At 42.7% G+C, this 19,513-nt stretch overlaps 1 protein-coding gene across 1 annotated transcript in view; it reads left to right on the top strand.

The window, feature by feature from the left end:
• Positions 1-19,513, top strand: part of stt3b (STT3 oligosaccharyltransferase complex catalytic subunit B) — a 170,579-nt gene that overhangs the window by 139,796 nt on the left and 11,270 nt on the right. Inside the window, exons 7-11 of the mRNA XM_072509758.1 lie at positions 464-610; positions 2,991-3,039; positions 7,777-7,931; positions 14,106-14,317; positions 16,718-16,905. Coding sequence (XP_072365859.1) covers positions 464-610; positions 2,991-3,039; positions 7,777-7,931; positions 14,106-14,317; positions 16,718-16,905 — 751 coding nt within the window. The remainder of the gene's footprint in view (positions 1-463; positions 611-2,990; positions 3,040-7,776; positions 7,932-14,105; positions 14,318-16,717; positions 16,906-19,513) is intronic.

Here is a 19,513-nt window from a genome sequence, read left to right as displayed (position 1 = left end):
CGGTAGGTTCCCCACTTTTGCGCGGGGCAGACACATTCCTGCCTTCTCATTATAAATGAGCAGTAAATGTTGAATAGTGATCTAAAAAAATGTTCCATCACAAATTAAACCAATATGTTTTCTGATACTTGGGCTAACAGGAATTTTACCATAGAATTTAGTTACCATGTAGCTCTTAATTTTCCACTAATCAGATGATAAAGGATTGCCCTGTAGGCACTATGCAACCTTGTATTTAGGTAACTTTCTGAATGTGAAAAATATTTTGTTGCCTTGACTTGCCAACTGTTTTTTTTTTGAAAGAACTTTGTTTTTGATCAAATTTAATTAGTAAATATTGTAAAATATATCCCGATTGGCCTAATTATGCAATTTTGTTGAATTTTAAACATGTATCGCTACTTGTTAATTAGGGGATTGCAAATTTGCAAATCATTTTAACTTCTCTTCCTCTTTCAATCAGGTGTATTTGCCCTGATGCAAGCGTATGCCTTCTTGCAGTATTTGAGAGACCGGCTGACAAAGCAGGAGTTCCAGACGCTGTTTTTCTTGGGGGTGTCTCTTGCTGCTGGAGTGGTGTTTCTGAGTGTTATTTACTTAACTTATACTGGTGAGTCTAACACCGTATCATTCTATTATTTAAGTTTGCCCCTCCCCTCCCCGCACCTCAAATTATGATTCCAGGATCTGACGCAAAATAGAAAGACTCAATTTTTATAACCAGAAACTAAATTGCAATACTTGTTTCTCTGGTGCAGCATGATGTTCCTTAGACCTGTTCACACGGTGGCACAGTGGTTAGCAATGCTACATCACAGCACCAAGAAGCCAGGTTCAATCCCGGCCCTGGGTCACTATCTGCGTGGAGTCTGTACATTCTCCCGGTGTCTGGGTGGGTCTCACCCCCACAATTCAAAGATGTATAGGGTAGTTGGATTGGCCATGCTAAACTGCCCTTTAATTGGAAAAAATAATTGGATACTCTTTATTTTAAAATAAAAATGTTAAAAGACCTGTTCACATAGTCTAATCCAGAGACTGCCTCAATCATTGTCAAAATAAGGTAGTGTTCTTTGTAATATGCAGCCTCCTGTTCCTGAGTGTGCAGGATCCAACTCCATGGCTGTTTGATAACTTCAACTTAAAGACAACTAGGTCCATTATAATAGGTGGAGGGGAAGTGAAGAGGAAAATTAAAAATAAACGCAAGATTGGTAAACCGAGTTTGAAACTAGCTTGGTAGTTAATTAACATAAAAGGAAGCCCAAAATTTTTAGCCAGCATATAAATTGTGAAAGGTGGAGTGGGCCCTCTTTGGGGCAAAGAGGGTGATATGTGCTTACAGTTAGAATGCTTAATGAGTTCTTTTCATTAGTGGCAGCAGACATAGTGGAGCCAAAGGACAGTGTGAAAGTTGAAATGGAAGTGGTACTGGAAAGGCTGACTGTGCTTCAGGTAGATAAGCCATGAATTTATGACCGTTTGGGGTGAGGTAGCCAAGGAAAATGCCTTCCCATTACCTGATGGCACAAGGACTAAGGACACGGTTTAGGATTTGGGGCAGAAAATGCAGGGGAATGTCAGGAAGAACTTTATTTTATGCAGTGAGTTATAATGACCTGGAATCCGCTGCCCATGATGGTGGATGTGGAAACTATCTGATTTCAAAGGAGATATTGGCACTTGAAGAAATAAACTTCCAGGACTACAGTGACCAAGTAGGGAATAGACTGTTCCATAGGGAGAGGGAATGACGTGGACTTGATGGGCAGAATAGCCTCGATCTGTGCCTTAAATGATTCACTGGCGTCCAGAAGTAGAATTGCAATTAAGATGATAATATTCTGTTTATCATTTATCATTTGATGAAACATATTACCAGTTTAAATAATGATGACAATGCGAAGAATGTGGATTTCGGAGAAAAGAAATCTAATTGCTTAAGACTGTTTAAAATAAGTTTTCAACACTCAACTTTGGTCTTAACGCAGTCACGTCCCTCATGGCTAATACTCTTGAAAACTCATGCCTCCTCACTGAGCAAGTTGTTCTTGCATGCAAACATGGATCCCAAATCTCGAAAATATGCTTCTAATGGCAATTCTGAGACCAAGTTATAAGAGCCAATTGAGTCACACTTCTCAATGTGAAGAGATTGAGTGAGAATAATCCAAGTCTTAAAATTTAGAGAACTGTCAATGTAAACAGCTGCAGAAAAGACAAAAAACTTAATTAGCTAGTCTCAAATAAATAATATTTAATTTTAGAGTCCAGGATATGTGGAATATTTTTCTTGATGCTGAATTGGTAAATTTTTATAAAAGGTAAAGTGAATATCTGGAAAAACATCACAATTACTGGATGTCTCAAGCATTTTATAGCCAATTAAGTGCTTTTGAAGTGTGGTCATGGCAGTAGAGGAAATGTGACAGTCCATTTGCACACCACAAAAACAAATTGGTCATTATCACATTGCTGTTTGTGAATGTTAGCCGAGATAAATTTTGGCTAGGTCACCAAGGATAATTCCCCACTTCTCAAAATTGAAGCGCTTGGAATCTTTCATGTTCACCCGAGCAGGCCTCAGTTTAAAGTTTCATCTGAAAGACGGCACCTTTGACATTGCAGCACTTGTCAGTACTGCACAGTAAGTGTTGGCCTGGAGGGAGACTGCAACCTGAAATTTTGTGCCTCCAACTTCGCCATTGTCGACTGATATTGCCGTCTGAGACATCATGAGCAATGAAGATGTGTTGCTGGGAAACTCTTGTACTGTCACTTTTATAACCCTTTTGCCAGTCTTGGTAAATGGTTGGAGTTGGAGATTTCTTTATGATCTGTATTGCAGCCAGCACACAGTCAATTCTATAATGGTGTCTTAAGTTTTATTTTTAAATTTCTAATGCATAGATGTCTTCACAGTTTAAATTTAAAGTGCATGAATATCAAGTGTTTGTGTTTAGAAAATTTTGCAACTTTGTTTGTTCCAGGCTATATTGCACCGTGGAGTGGGAGATTTTATTCACTCTGGGATACAGGGTAAGAATTATTTTATTTTATTTTTTTGCAGCGGGGGGCAGTGAGTGAGGAAGAAAGATAATTGTTTACATTCATTGACTATTCTAAACCAATGTGTGCTCTACCAAAGCTTATTCTGAAATTATAGCAGTGGTCAACAATACAAGATACCAAATGGTTTGGTTGTTTTCTAAGAAATTGTTAGAAGAAATTGAGATTTGATGTTTGTAATCATTACTCCACTTACATTGCAAGTAGGGCAACCCAATTTAATTTTAGTGCCAGTCTAGTTTTAGTGCCTGAATAGGTACAATCTGCATGCATTTGAACGATCAATTGTCTTTATGTGGTGTTCCAATAGCCATGTTCAAACTCCTTGTTACTTGTACTGCTGACAGTGCTGTGACTTTATAACAATAAAAGTCTTTTTCATCACCACAAAATATTTTAGTACCACTCGGTGACCTTTAAATCGGAGTAAACCTCCATTATTTCATCTCCCAGGGCTATTCACTTATATGGTTGTTCCAATAGATATCTGCCTGCATAAGATTTGCTGACCTCACTAAACTGAACACTCAGAGGGATGCACCCCCTCTTTGTGGGCATATGGTCAGTGGTCTATGTGTTTATTATTCTTGGGAAGGGTGTGCTAATTCTTTCAGTAGGGGGACTGGTAATGCCATCACCTAGAAACTATTTTTTATTGTAGTGGTGAACCGAAAACTTGAACGTACATGATTAGGGATTAAATTCCCAGTCTGCCATTCTCCTTCAGACAGCATTGGAAACTTGGTGTATGGTTTTCCTGGAACTGACCTGTTTGCAGTATGGGGGCAGTGAACCTGATTGAGTGTAGGGTACTTTGCTGTGGCTGTTTAATTCAATCACCGCTTTATCACCCGCTTTCTGGTTTTCTGACCAATCACGGAACAAGGGCCTGATGACAGCCAGCACCTGTCAATTTAAGCGACCCCGGCTGGAATCAGAATGGCTCCATTCAGAATTTTTAGCGAAGGCTCAGCAACCGGAAGAATGGAAGCCTAAATGGGAAGGCTTCCCCCATCCTTAGCTCTCTGGCACTTCCATGTAAGTCATGTTGCAGACTATGAAGGCCCACAGGGCGGTATTCTCCAGAGCCAGGGGAAAGAGGCCAGCCTGACAAATTAAGAGGGCATGGCTGATGAAGTGAACAGCAGGTATGTGTTCCCTTGCAGCTGGATTCAGTACTGCAAGAGGTTCAGCGACCTCAAGGGCAGGAAAGGTGAGTGGCATCACTCATTCGGATGCCCATTCTCCATCTTTGGCTTGTCCTCTCTGCCTCATACGCATCTTCCAGTGCTGTAGGGGAGGGTTAAAGCTTTCATCTGGAAATGTCTCACAAAAAAATTCAAGCAAAGTCATTCTCGTATGATCTCTCCTCCATGGTCCTGAGCTGAATAATTGTAGGCACAGGGATCTTGTTGAGAATGGGAAAATAATGCAGTGTGATTGATTGGGGAGTAGCAAGCGATCTGTGGTAAGCTGCTCCTCCAATCATAGATTCTGTCTCTCCCATGCTTGCTGTGTCAGCTCATCTAATCACAGGTTCCCTCTCTCCCAATCTTGCTGCTCCTTCAGGGACAGATTTTGTGATTGGACAAACAGCAGGGGTGGGAGTGTGGTGGAACCTGTGATTGGAGGAGCTGGAGCTGCATAGCAGGGACAAGAGAGAGCGGCCACGATGGATAGAAGCAGAACCAGTATGGGTAAAGTGGCTCAGGTTGTATTTGTGTGAGGGAGGGAGGATGTGTCAGTCACTGGGGGGGGGGATTGTGGGAGGTGGCCTAGCTGACAGTATTGGACCAGTCAGATCCCAGGGTGGAACCTGGCTTTGTGGATCCTAACTTTTTTTTTACAAACATGAAGGGATGCTACTGAAGAGTCCCCCAAGATTGCTGATGAACTTTTAATAAATAACATTTATTAAACAAAAAAAATTAACTATATTACACTACGCTTTCATCCAACTATAATTTTACAGATATATGCAGATTTGTAAGGATAATACAAGTTACAAAATTTGTCTTTAATGTTCACAAGTACACAGTTCAAGCGAACAAATTGGTGACCTGTGTAGAACCACATTCTGAAACCGTGACAAATGTTACTAAGACAAATACTCATCAATTCCCCCAAGACGCCTGTACCATGAGCCAACCAGTCTCACTGAACTCTGCCTTTCTCCCAAGGGTTTCCAATCTCAATGCTCCACGAACTCTCTTTTCTTAAATTACACTTTCTGATGTCTTCAACAAGGCTCCACCCCCAGGATCCTTGCTCCGGATTGTCATGTGAATTCAAGCTTCACCCTCCATGCACCCTCGGATACTCAACCATGCCAACAGAAATCACTGCTTTGCAGGCCTGTGCTAAAGAGTTACAAACCACCTTCTGTCACCTTGCGTCTCTAGCTTCTTTTGCTTTTGGGGCCTTGCCCTCTGCTTCCTTAACTTCACTGAACCAAATTCCTGTTCTTGTTCCTGACTTTACTGTCTTCCTGGGACTTTCTGTCGTCCCAGTCACTGATTTCTGAGACTTCTGTTGTTTCTTCTCTGCCCCTCCTGTGTAATGTTGTTTCTCTTCTAGGTCACCCATCTCACTCGCTCTCATTCTTTCGCTCTCCTGTTTTATTTGTATTTAGCTTTCCCTCACCTGCAGGACTCTCCTGTCCTGAAAGGAAAAAAGGAAACTAATCAACTGTGCATGTGCGCAAGGCTGTTTACCAGCCGAGTGCCAGGAATCCTAACCCATTGCAGATGGGCAGCCTTTCTCTCGCTGACAACATGCGCAGAACCTGAAGATCTGGTCCCAGGCCCACCAGCACTGTACTTCCCCCATCTCCGAGGCCCGATCTCCATTTTTCAGATAATGTTTAGAACTGGAAAAAATATTGTGGGAAAATCCTATTTTTCCTGTTCTCAGATTCTATGAATGGCTCTGCAATAGAAGTGACTATACAAGCTTTTGCCGACTGTCATAGTGAGTGTTTTGTTTTAAAGTGGTGTGTATGAGATGGAGAAATTTTGACAGTGGAAGTGGTATGTTTGAGGGAGAGGACAGTGAGTTCAGCATTGGTGTGCAATAAGACTTCATAACTCAGCTGAATCATGCGTGGATCAGTCCCAACGTGACTCCTCTGACAGCTAGGTGAGTAGCCATAGACACCATCGTCCCATCTCCTGGATTTAGAGCCTTCCTCTTCTCCAGTTCCAGTCCCCTCCTACAACACAATTTTGCACAAGGGACAGAAGACCAGTACTATCATGAACATCCTTGCTGGTACATACTGAAGGGCGCTTCCAGATCTATGCAGGCAATCAAACTTCAGCCACCCAGTGGCTTATTGACTGATTGCCCATATGACTCCAGTTGTACTTTTCCTCCATATCAGTTGGCTTCTTGTAAGAATGGGCCATGTGCTTCGAGGGTAGCCTTTGTCTGCAAGGAGCAATTTGCTAAGTGCTCGGAGGTGAAAACCTGTGGGAGATGTGAGTGGTGGAAAATAAAGGGTTCGTGACAGCTTGCAGAATATCTTGCAGATAGGCATACCTTTTGTGTGGTCACATACCAGCTGAAGATGAGTGGAATCCCTTTTGATTAATGAAAAATGCTGGTTTATATGAAGGCACAGTCTATTGCAGCGTGTACCTGTGGGAATCCAATCACTGACTAACATCGTTGAGGAACCTCTGGTTCTTAGTAGCATGTTAAGTAGCAAAGTCATGGAAGTGTGGTCCCTGGAAAACACCAGACACCTATCTGGACAGTGTACTAAATGGTGAGATCCTGCAGATGTTACCAGCAGATTCTTGAAAGGAGTTGGAGGCAATGAAATTCAGGGCAACTGGTGACCTTGACGGCCACAATGCTCACCTGGTCCACTGGGAAGGAGACCTTGTTCCAGGAAGAAGAAGATTTTGACAATGAAAGGTTGAGTGTTATGAGATACAGTTGCTCTGTCATGTTGAGAGCTAATTCTCTTATGTAGCCTGTGGTGGGAGAATTGCCTCCTTCAAACTGTAGCTCTTGTCTGTCCTGTAGAGAGAGGTGTGGCTGAGGGGAAGGCTGCTGCGGTTGGTGTTCTTGGGATGCTGGACCTGCTTTCCTGATCCTCCTCGGAGATCTATGGTAGAATTGTATAAACTACTCAATGCTGCAGTGAAGGCTGATTGGGAAATACAGATCAGAATGAGTAAAGCCCAAGGTAGAACAAAACAACTTCCAAAATGTTGGAAATCATCTGCAAAGTAGTGAAGTCTGTGTAAACACCTTTCACTTAGGCAAGGGAAGCAAGTCTAATATTTCAGTCTTTAAAGCTTTTCCAGCCTGTCAATTTCACAGCCATCTGTGCTGTCTCCTTACTCACCCTGGTGAATTTCTCTCGGCTCACGGGCGGCACGGTGGCACAGTGGTCAGCACTGCTGCTTCACATCGCCAGGGATTTGGGTTTGATTCTGACCTTGGGTGACTGTGTAGAGTTTGCACATTCTCCACGTGTCTGCATGGGGGTTTTGTCTGGGTGCTCTGGTTTCCTCCCATAGCCCAAAGATATGCATGTTGGGTGGATTGGCCATGTGGAAACTTCACCGACTGCGAATACATCCTACTTATCTCCTCCTTGTGATTGTGTGTATTGACTTTGTAGGATCCTGTTCAGTTTATCCATGTAGGTGACATGTAGCATGAGCAAGCTGATCTTCGTGATTTGTTCCGTAGATACGCAAAAATCCACATTCCCATCATTGCCTCTGTGTCTGAACATCAACCTACAACATGGGTTTCTTTCTTTTTTGATCTTCACATATTGGTCTGCACTTTCCCAGCCGGCCTATGGTTCTGCATCAAAAACATCAACGATGAAAGAGTATTTGGTAAGGAAAAATGGCCATAATCAGATTTTGTTTTTTAGATTTGATGTTTAAAAATTTTGTTTAAAAGAAAAATTGTTGAAAATGCCATTTGGTAGAACTTTCATTACAACTGTCCAGGGCTTTTTAGTAGTGGAGTTTACAATTAATTTAAGTTGTAAGAATTATTTTTATATATCTGTAAAGAATGAGAACTTTGAGAGGATGTGGAAATGAAGTATTGGGTAGAGAAAGCTTTGTCACATCAGAAAATTTTGCAGGTAATGCATTCTGCATGAGAAACTGGAGAGCCAACTTGCTCTTACGTTATGTAGTCACTAGGAATGTTATGGACAGATGTTATTCATGAAGGCCCAGACTTCTCAACCTTGCCTCTCGCCTGAGGTGTGGCGATCCTCCGGTCAAATCACCACCAGTCAGCTCTCCCCCTGAAAAGGGAAAGCAGCCTATGGTCATCTGGGACTCTGGTCACTTTTACTGGAAGCAGCCTGGGCAATGTTTGCGAAAAGAGTACGAGTTCAAAGATCGTTTAGGATTTTCTGAATTCCACTACAACTCGGTGGGAACACTGGTTTTGTAGGGTGGATTGGATTTTGATGAAACACTGGGCACCTGGCAATAATTGAGCAAGGATCATATTTGGCAGTGCCTTTGGGTGGGTTGTCCTCTTGACCTCAGATGGTACATAATCAAAGAGCAGGTAATAAAAGTGGATAGATAATGAATAGTCACCTTTTTAAAAAAATTTAAAAAAATATTGAGCACTTGTATCTGATTTTATATTTTGATTTCTGTTTGAGTGGTTTACATTGTAACATACAACTTAACATTTCACATTTCATAATGTGTTGTGAGATCGGGATACTGGAGCAGAAAGTCTAATCTTGGAACATTTTTTAAAGAATGGAACAATAGAGATCAATATGATTCCATATCCAGCTGTGTGAAATAAAATGTCAATCAACGGCATGATCATTTCTATGAACTTAATGCACTCAAATATTTTCTCCATTATTGAACCGCAATAAAATCGGGTCTAAGAATTTGAGGTATTACGATGTCTTGCACTTAACTGGACAAATACAAGAATGCCAAATTTCAAATGATCACAACGATTTATATTTGAGGGAAACTTTTTCAAAATTCTACAGATTCTGGGATGGTTCCTGCAGATTGGAAGGTGGGAAATGTAACCTCACTTTTTAAACAATGGAGGGAAAAAGGGGAAACTACAGACTTGTTAGCCTGACATCAGTAGACACAATGCTAGAATCTATAATAAATGATGTGATAATAGGACGCTCAGAAAATAATGGTAGGATTCCTCAGATCCAAATGGATTAATAAAAGGGAAATCATATTTAGCACACCTGTTGGAGGTTTTTGAGGATGTAACCAGCAGAATAGATATGGGGAAACTTGTGGATTTGGTATATTTAGAGCTTTAGAAAGTTTTTTTGCTAAGATCCCACAGGAGACCTTTGTAAACAAAATTAGAACACGTGGAATTGGGAACTGGTCAACCGACAGAAAACGGGAAGAATATATGCGCCATTTTCAGGTTTGGCATGCTGTGACTACTAGGGAACCACATTTATCAGTGCTTGGGGCCCTTGCTATTCACAATTTATATCAATGACTTGGATGTGGGGATGTAATGTAATATTTCCAAGTTTGTAGATGATATAAAAATAGGTGGAAGTGTGAGTTGAGAAGGATGCAACGACTCTAAAGGGATTTGGAGAGGCTAAGCAAGTGGGCAAAAATTTGTCATGGGAAAGTAAGGAGAAATATGAGGTTATCCACTTTGGTAGGAAAAACAGAAATAGAGTATTTCTTGAATGGTAAGAGATTGGAAGTGTTGAACTTCAAAATGACTTGGGTGCCCTTGTTCTTGAGTCATTGAAAGCCAATTTTCAGGTGCAGCAAGTAATTAAGGTAAATGATATGTTGGCCTGTATTACAAGAGGATTTGAGTATAATTACTGTAATTATATTGGGCCTTGGTGAGACCACACCTGGAATACAGTATTATGTACAATTTTGATCTCCATACCCAAGGAATGGTATTTTTGCCAGAGGGAGTGTAACAAAGGTTCACTAATTTCATTCATGGATTGTCCCATTAGGCCATTTAGGACTGTGGTTATGAAGATTAATTTCTTCACTCGGAGGGTGGTGAATATTTGGAATTCTCCACCCCTGAGTGCTGTGGAGGCTCGGGTCGTAAAGACTGATTGATAGACTTCTAGAAGTTTAAAAACATCATGGGATGTGGGGACACTGCAGGAAAATGGTGTTGAAGTAGAAGATCAGCCATAGAAGATCTCAGTGAATGGTGGAGCAGGCTAGAAGGACTGAATGTCCTGCTCCTGCCCATTGTTTTGCATTCTGAATGGGGTGCAGATTGGTCGGCAAGTTGATTTCTTGACTTTCAGTTTTTTAAACTTTTGTTACATTTTACAATAACAAACCCACCCAACACATCAGATCTCCCACCCACCTGGACCTCGCCCTCTCTCAACAGTCAACAAGATCCACCTGTGAGCAATCAGTGTGGCAAAGGCTAAGACATCAGCTCACACACCTGTCTGCAACTCCAGCTGGTCTGGAACCCTGAATATGGCTTCCAGGGGACCGGGCTCCACATCAACATGTAGAACCAGGGCTGTTTAGTACACTGGGCTAAATCGCTGGCTTTGAAAGCAGACCAAGGCAGGCCAGCAGCACGGTTCAATTCCCGTAACAGCCTCCCCGAACAGGCGCCGGAATGTGACGACTAGGGACTTTTCACAGTAACTTCATTGAAGCCTACTTGTGACAAGCGATTTTCCATTTTCATTTCAACCCCCAAAATGGTGCTCAAAACCTCTCCAGCTTCAGGCAGGACCAAAACACGTGCACATGATTCGCAGGGCCCCTCCCACATCGCGCACACATCCTCCACCTCTCAAACAGCCAGCTCATCCCTGCATTTCCATTTCACCCAACCTCGGGCATTCTGCTCCCCCAAAACTACTCCATCTCCTCATCCTCTGGTGGCTCCGACTTGTTTCCGTCTCTATAAAACGCCTCAAACACCTTGCCACTCCGCTCCGGGGCTGCCGCCAACTCCCCTGTCCTATCCCAAACCCAAACTATCTCTCTCACTGCGGCCTGCCTACAAAGCTGACCTGCCAACATACGGCCTGCCTTCTCCCTGTACTCGGACAGCTCCCCTTGCCCTTCTCAGCTGCCGCACTGCTTTCCCTGTGGACAGCAGGTTGAACCTCGCCTGCAATTCTTTCACCTTTGCCAGGAGCCCCAGGTACCTCCCAAGCAACTCCAAAATCTCTTCTCTCAACCTTTGGTATTCCTCCCTCTCCTCCCTATCCACTTTAGCCTTAAATAAGATCACCTCCCCCTTCACCACTGCTTTCAGGGCCTCCCAAATCTGGTGTGAGACATCCCCCATACAATTGAACCCCACATACTCCTCAGTTACCTTCCCTATCTCATCACCAAAAACTCCGGGCCACCCCCTTCTCCAGTGTGGGGCGTGATCCGACATCACAATTGTGAATACTCCACCCTCTTAACTCCAGCCAACGGCTCCTACCCACCACGAAAAAGTCAATTCTTGAGAACATCTTGTACACCGGGGGAAAAAAAACAATCTCACGAGTGTAAAAATCTCCACGGGTCAACCCCCGCGCCCCCATTTGCCTCATAAGCCCGGCCTGTCAACCCTCCGTTCTAGCACCGAATTCCAATCCTCCTCCTCTCATTCTCTCCCTCTACCCCCAAATGGGGGGGGGGGGGGTCTCCACCCCCTTACCTCTCCACTATCCCTATTACTCCAGGCCCCATCCATTCAGGTGGACCCACCCCATCCTCTTGTTACCGTTGGCCCCCACCCCCTTCCCAGAATCTTCCATCCATTTCCCCTTACAAACACCTCGCCCAGTATTCCTCACACCACTGACACCTTTTGGGTCCATCAAAACCTGCTCAACCAGGCTCCAATGACCGCAGCCCCTCTCCCCACTGCACTCCAGCTCACTAGCCAACCTTCATTTGCCAGCACGGTGACCCCTGCTACAGCCCACCGCACCCTCGGCGGCCGAACCCCTCGTGCCCAGAAACCCTCCAAACCTTCCCACACTCCCACCAAACGGGAACTCCAGCCATACTCCAAGACTGGGGTGACACATCTCCTAAACCAAGGAAAAAACACATCCATAAGGAAAAAACAGAAACATTTATTAAAAAAACGCATTGAAAAAAAATCCAGGAATAAAGCTCGAAGAAAAAAGATTCCTGGTCCAGACCATCGCAGTCCAGATCGCCCCCTCGTCTCAGTTCCCAGTCTTTCAGCCTTTGAACAGCTCCACCATCTCTAAATAAAAGTCCTTCGAGTTGTGGGACACTCTCATCTCTGCAGGGTAGACTACTCCAAACCTCACTCCGCTGCTGTACAATGCTGCCTTTGCCTGCCTTTTTGCCAACTCCGCCTAAGATCTTGGTATATATGTATACCAACGCCTTCCCACTTCACATTCCGCTTCTGCTTCACCAAGCTCAAAACCTTCTCCTTCACATGGTAGCTATGACTGCCCTCGGTGGCTCATTTGTTGTAGGCTTCGGCCAGAGCAATCGATACTCTCTGTCCAGCTCATAGAGGAAGGGCTCGTTTTCTCCTCTCCCCCTGGGCAACTTGATGAACATGTTCGCAATATACTCGGTCGGCCTAGAGCCCTCCACCTGCTCGGGCAGACCCATGATCCTCAAATTTTGACTCCTTGACCTGTTCTCCAGGTCCTCCACCTTGACTCTTGACTCTTTATTGACCTCTGCCACCCTCTGCTGCTCCTCGCCCATCGAGGTGAACTGGTCGCTATGTTGCCACAATGCCTCCTCTATGCCCTTCATATCTCCTTGTTCCCACAGCTCGACTGATGTCTTTGTTAATGCCACCTTTATTGGGGCAAGCGCCTCTTCACCCACACTTTAAGTAAAGCCGCAATTCCCCCTGTAGCTCCTCTAAATTTTTGAAGAAGTGCCTTTCAAACTCCCCTGACGCCATCTTGGTCAGAGTCTCCACCGTGATTGAAGCGGCCCTACCTGATGAACCAGCCCTCCACCTTCACCCTCCTACCAATCCAGGAACTTGGGGAGCTTGTTGTTCCCTCGATGGCAATGCCTCAGCAAATTGGAGTCAACTTGCCAACCAGTCAGCACTCCTTTCTGCTGTAGCACATAAATTGTTGAGATCATTTGAAATTTGGCATTCCTGTATTTGTCCTAGAGTGCAAGATGAAAAGCTTTTCAAGTTTTGTACTACCAAATGACTATTTGGAATAAATCAAATATTCGGGCTACCGCAGATTGAAAATTTGAATTGCTGTCTTGTCAATTTGAGCTCTTAAATTATCACTTAAAGAGCAGGGTTGTGTCCCTGTACGTGCACATAAAGCGAGGAAGATAAGTTTATACAGTGTGTTATTTTTCTGCAACCATTCAAATTTAATTAAAGTAGGCCGTTAGCTCTCGGAAAAGGTCAACTGACTGCTCTGGAAATGTTAATGTGCTTTTAAAGTTGTGTTAGAAACCTGAAAACATAATATTTTACTGATCAGTTTTGGATTGCCTGCTGTCAAAGGATGGTCTGGTTAGGATGTATTGATTTCTGGTCAGGTAACAAAACAGAATCTGAAAACGCGAGGAAAGATGTGGAGAAGCAAAAAAATATTGTTAAATGGATTCCATCGTCGTCGGGGTTTAAAAAAAAAAAATACTATGAAAAGTGCCAGTGAGTTTATCTAATGCAGCAGTGTTGACATCCAGGAGCTTATACTTTTCCAAATCAAAGTATGGTTGTTGTAGAACAATCCTATATTATGCATTACATTTCTGAAAATTCTTTGAACTCTGATCAGTTAAAATTAGTGAGAAATGTTATTATCACTTCAATTCTGAAGATAAATGTGTGCATTTTGAGAAATATCTGAAGTACACTCCGATGAATCCCAACTGTATTGATTGCAACTTCAATTACGGCTATGTGTACACAGCAAACTAGTTGCCATGAATGGTTGGATTTTAGAACACTTTTTCTGGGGAAAAGGGGCTTTTATTTCTGTGCTAAACCTTTGTAATTTGAGTGTAAGCTGATTCCCATGATCTAAATCTCCACAGTTGCCCTTTATGCAATCAGTGCTGTTTACTTTGCCGGAGTCATGGTGCGTCTGATGCTGACTCTCACTCCAGTTGTCTGCATGCTTTCTGCCATTGCTTTCTCCAATGTCTTTGAACACTACCTGGGTGATGACACACAGCGGGAAAGTCCACCCGTTGAGGACAGCAGTGATGAAGATGACAAGAGGAATTCTGGAAATCTCTATGACAAGGTAAAGCATTTAAACACAGCAACAGCATTTTCTCCACAGATAATGAGTCCAGAATTGTTATTGCATTGCTGGTGGACATGAGCTTTCTGTTAACTGATCAGAAAATGGTGTGTTCCCCATTTGTGGATGCAAGTCAAAACCTCCCAGCCCAAAAATGGAAGAAAAATAAATTTGATAGCATCACCCCAAGACAATCATGTGGTCTGAAGGCCAGTTGCAGAAGTGCATTGCTGGAGGACTAGTGTGAATTACTTGAATAGAATGGACCGCAAGTGAGAAGTAACTTCTTTGTGCATAGAAGCTCCCCTGAAGCTTTTTCAAAATTTAGAGTACCCAATGATTTTTTTCCAATTAAGTGGCTGGTGTGGCCAATCCACTTAACCCGCACATCTTTGGGTTGTGAGGGTGAGACCCATGCAGACACTTGGAGAATGTGCAAACTCCACACAGACAGTGACCGGGGGCCAGAATCGAACCCGGGCCCTCAGCGCAGTAGGCAGCAGTGTTGACCACTGCACCACCGTGCCGCCCCTTTCCCTGAAGCTTAAAGTTTTTAGACGTGGATGTTTGGTTTTGTTTTTAGAGGATGTGCCTTTTAATTATTTAGTCATATTTATGCAGAATCAATGGTTTATTCTTTTTTATATATAAATCCATCAGGAACATAAAGTTGCCTGGGTGGCACACTGTTCTTCACCCTTAATATTTTATAATAAACTGTGCCTTAGCAATGCGTGTAGTGGAAAATTCTGCATTCTTAAGCACTCTCCATATAAAGATAATTTTCCTCTTCTCCCCCTTAATTATTTTGTGACCGCCATAAAATTAGTGCCACCTTGTTTATCCAGCTTTATTACAGATCATCATAATCTGGAAGACCTCTATCAAGTTATCCCTCAATCTTTTCCAATAGGGGGAAAAACCCCTAACCCAGCCAATCCCTCATAACTGTTATCCTCATCCCAAGTAACATCCTCATGAATCTACATGCACTTCCATATGATGGACCACTTATAATTGTACACTTGATTGAATTGTGGCTAAATTTAAAATCATACAGAACTTCAACATTGGCTCCTTGCTAACACATCTTGTATTTCTAGGAACAAAGTACAGCACAAAATCAGGCCCTTCGGCCCTCCAAGCCAAGTTTCAAAGATTTTTATTTGCGATTTTGTGACTTGATCTACTTTTAAGAGCCACTTTCAAAACCTAACTTAAACTCCCTCCCATTTAAAACATTTTCATTAAGATGCATTTCAGTAATTTTAAGCTTGAGCAAGTCTTCCTGTGGTTCTTATCATTTATGGTTATCAGAAATAACTGCATCAGTCATCATGTTCTGACCAGCATACGTTTTTGTTATCTTTCAAAATGAATGGAGTCAAAGAACTTGAATACAGTAACTGAAATTAGTTTCAAGCCAACCATACTGAACTTCCGTTCAGGTCAAACTTATTTACCTGCCTCCTTAACTGATTTAGTCTCTCCTCTGCAGTCTACGTGAAACTTCTCTAAATAATTATTATTCATCCATTTGCCAGGATGTGTATTTCCCCAAAGGTGGAGGGAAAGTGTGATCATTGTTTGCTTGCCCCAGCTATCCACACACATGTTTCTGTCCTGCCCCCAAACTTGCCAGCTTCTGGGTTTCTTTTTTCAACACTATATTGGAGATTCTTCGGGTGGTTCTACAGCCATGTCCATTAGTAGCCATATTTAGGGTCTCCGACTCACCGGCATTTCACTCTAGGGTAGGGATGGATATTGTTGCTTTTGCCTCAATGGTTGCTTGGTGGGAAATATTGCTTAGTTGGGGATCTCCCATCCCACTCAGTCCTTCTGCCTGGCTGGGCAATTAAATTATAATGTTTAGGTTTTGGTTTGTTTTTTATTGGGGATTTGTTTGTAACTTTTTGATTTTGTACCTTTACATCTTCATTGGTTGTTTGTTATATTGTTATATAAAACTTGAATAACTATACTTTAAAAATGAGTTCATCCTTTTGCCTACCAGGTTTTGCAGATTCAAGCCTTCCGTTTGATTGCCAAATTTGTTTTGTTTCCTGCAGCAAAGTCTCTCTCTCTCTGGTCCCTCTCTCTTGACCTCTCATATGTATAAATAGTAAACATGTTTTTCCTCATTTAAATGTAGCAGTTTATAATAACTGCTGTTTGCTGCTAATAAATCCAGTACTACATTTCCTGCACCTCTGCCCTCACCCCCCCCCCCCCAATCCAAAATAACTTAAAGATGAAATGGTAAAGGAAGAATGAGAGCTGTTTTACCTTTTGTCATATGATATGGGGATGTGGTGCAGGGTGTCTTAGTCCCATATTTGTTAAAACTCATAACTGACAGAAAAGATTCTCATGGTTGTTTCTCACTGATTGTCATAGGCAGGCAAGGTGCGAAAACATGTGTCTGAACAGGAAAAGACTGAAGAGGGTCTTGGCCCAAATATCAAGAGTATTGTTACCATGTTAATGCTAATGTTGCTGATGATGTTCGCTGTACATTGCACCTGGGTGACAAGTAATGCTTATTCCAGCCCAAGCGTGGTTCTGGCATCTTACAATCATGATGGGTAGGAAATTTATATCTCTTTTCATCCATTGTTTGATAACTGGGTAATACTATTTTACGGTGATTGTTTTCTTGGTGATATTTTCGATGGGGTGCAATCAATATTCAGTTTGTTGTCCTGTATTACCTGAGAAATACAGGTAGTGTCTCAAATTCGGTTACCTGAAAACTGGATGTTTTTTAAGATGCTGTGCATGAATTTTTATTAGTGGGTGAGATCACTTATTGGCTTGTTGGGCTAAGTGTTGCTTTGGGGTAGGGTGCGCCGGGCTAGGTGTTGCATTGGGGCAATGACGTGCAGACTAGTTATCAGCTTTGCATACCTATCTTTTCCTTGGCTTTGAGTGGTCCAAGTGACCTGAATTGCTGCAAGATCTGAAGTCCAGCGTGGACTCAGTCCCAAGGTTGCCAGTTTTTGAGACAATACCTGTATGTATTTTTGAGCACACACTGTGAACTGTTTTCAATTTTCTTGAATAATTTTGACTCTTCATTTCAAGAGTCCCACAGATAAAGTGGTGATTTGAAGCATAATTCAATGTATGTTGGCGTGAGTTTATAAATATGCATTGATGTTTAATCACTTAATGGCATCATTGGGATAGATAGATTTTGCATTATTTGCCATCTCCTTGGAATAAAACTCTGTTCATGAACCATCTATGCACAGTCTGCCCCCTTGTAGAGTCAGTTATATCCTGGTGGGAAGCTCAAATCCATGGAAACTATGTTGAGATGTCTCCCAAAGCTAGGTTTCGTGATTATGAATATCTCTGAATGATATTCATCTGTAATGCTCTTTCCTTTTTGTGGTGGATTCAAGATTGAGACTGTAGGTCTTGGAGGTTCAACCAAAATGTAGAGCTCTATTTCGATGTTAACAGTGCAGGCTGCAATGTTTGAGTGCCTGTTTGCCTGTGCAAACGGCCGTTGACATGTAATCATTCCCTTAATGTGTGCCTGTTCAGCTACAAGGCTGCTTGTGAGGAAATGGCATGAATGCACAACATTTCCTCCCTTTAAATCAAAGTTCCCTGACACAATAAGCAGTAACAATCAGTTCGCAACATGAACAATCAATCAACAACAGTCAATACATCAGACATTCCAGAGGTCGTCATTCTATGTGGTTGTAGGCGAACCTCTGGCGTCTGCTTTTTAATTCTTGCTGCAACCTCTGGTGTCTTGGGGATCATCGGTGATTATCTTAACCCGAGTCGACGTAGTAATTGAGGTTGACTCTGTGTTTGATACACAGTTGAGGTGCTGTTTTCCCCAGTTAGTTTGATTAGTGTCAGGTTCATGGGAAGGTCCAGGTTGTCTCTTGGCACAATTGGATTCAGACTCTCCGTCCTGCCTCTGGCGGATTGGTTCTTGTCGCCAAAGGTTGATCCGCATGCCTTCTCCATATTACATCGTCTTGTGTTTGTACGATGTAGGAGACCAGTCCTGTCTGTGCTAAGTTGGTGGCAGGAATCTATTTTTCACTTGTACATTTTCTTGCCAGAACTTCATGACCCTGGTGAAATATGTCATTTTGCCTCATTCTGCTGCGTGATCTGATCCTGCTGCTTTTTTCTCGCCAATTCCTTTTGCCTTGGGTGGTTTGAGCAAATTGAATGCTGTGCGTAGTTGACATTTAACCATTGACAATGCCAGAGAAACTTGGGTTGTTGAGTGCACAGTATTCCTATACGTGTGTGGGAATTGACTCAAACATTGTAGACAATGAACTTGAAATGAAAAATGAAATGAAAATGAAAATCGTTATTGTCACAAGTCGGCTTCAAATGAAGTTAGTGAAAAGCCCCTAGTCGCCACATTCCGGTGCCTGTTCGGGGAGGCTGGTACGGGAATTGAACCGTGCTGCTGGCCTGCCTTGGTCTGCTTTAAAAGCCAGCAATTTAGCCCACTGTGCTAAACCAGCCCCTGTATATAAAAATCGCTTATTGTCACAAGTAGGCTTCAAATGAAGTTACTGTGAAAAGCCCCTACTTGCCACATTCCGGCGCCTGTTCGGGGAAGCTGTTACAGGAATCGAACTGTGCTGCTGGCCTGCCTTGGTCTGCTTTCAAAGCCAGCGATTTAGCTCTGTGCTAAACAGCCCCAGTTTAGAGAACTTTGTTCTCTAATTACCTTTAACGAATGTTTCATCGTCTGTACAAAATGTTCTGCCAGCCCATTTCTGGCAGGGTGATGAGGAACTGACTGGATATGTTGAATTCCGTTCTCCAAATTTATTTGAGACGAACTGCAGTCCATTATCACTGACCGGTTGTTCAGAGTAACTGAATTGGCTGAAGATTTCAACCAATCTGTAATTGTTTTCTCTGACGACTTCATGCAGTAACTTCATTGCAGTGTTAATGTAAGCCTACTTGTGACACTAATAAGGACTATTATTATGATGGCAACTTCAGGCCATTTCGAGTGAGCACCAACTAGAATGAGAAACATGCGCCCTTCAAACACTCTGGGATAATCAACATGTACCCATTGCCAGACCTCTTCTGGCCATACTACAGATGTAATGGGGCTAATGGCGGCAAGTTCCACGATTCTTTTGCGCAAGACAAACCCATTCCTGCCTTCTCTATTTTTTGCATCAA

The sequence above is a fragment of the Scyliorhinus torazame genome, chromosome 6 (genome assembly GCF_047496885.1).
Source record: "Scyliorhinus torazame isolate Kashiwa2021f chromosome 6, sScyTor2.1, whole genome shotgun sequence".
Lineage (NCBI taxonomy): Eukaryota > Metazoa > Chordata > Chondrichthyes > Carcharhiniformes > Scyliorhinidae > Scyliorhinus > Scyliorhinus torazame.
Note: the sequence above shows the minus strand (reverse complement) of the source record. Positions and strands in the feature narration are given on the sequence as shown.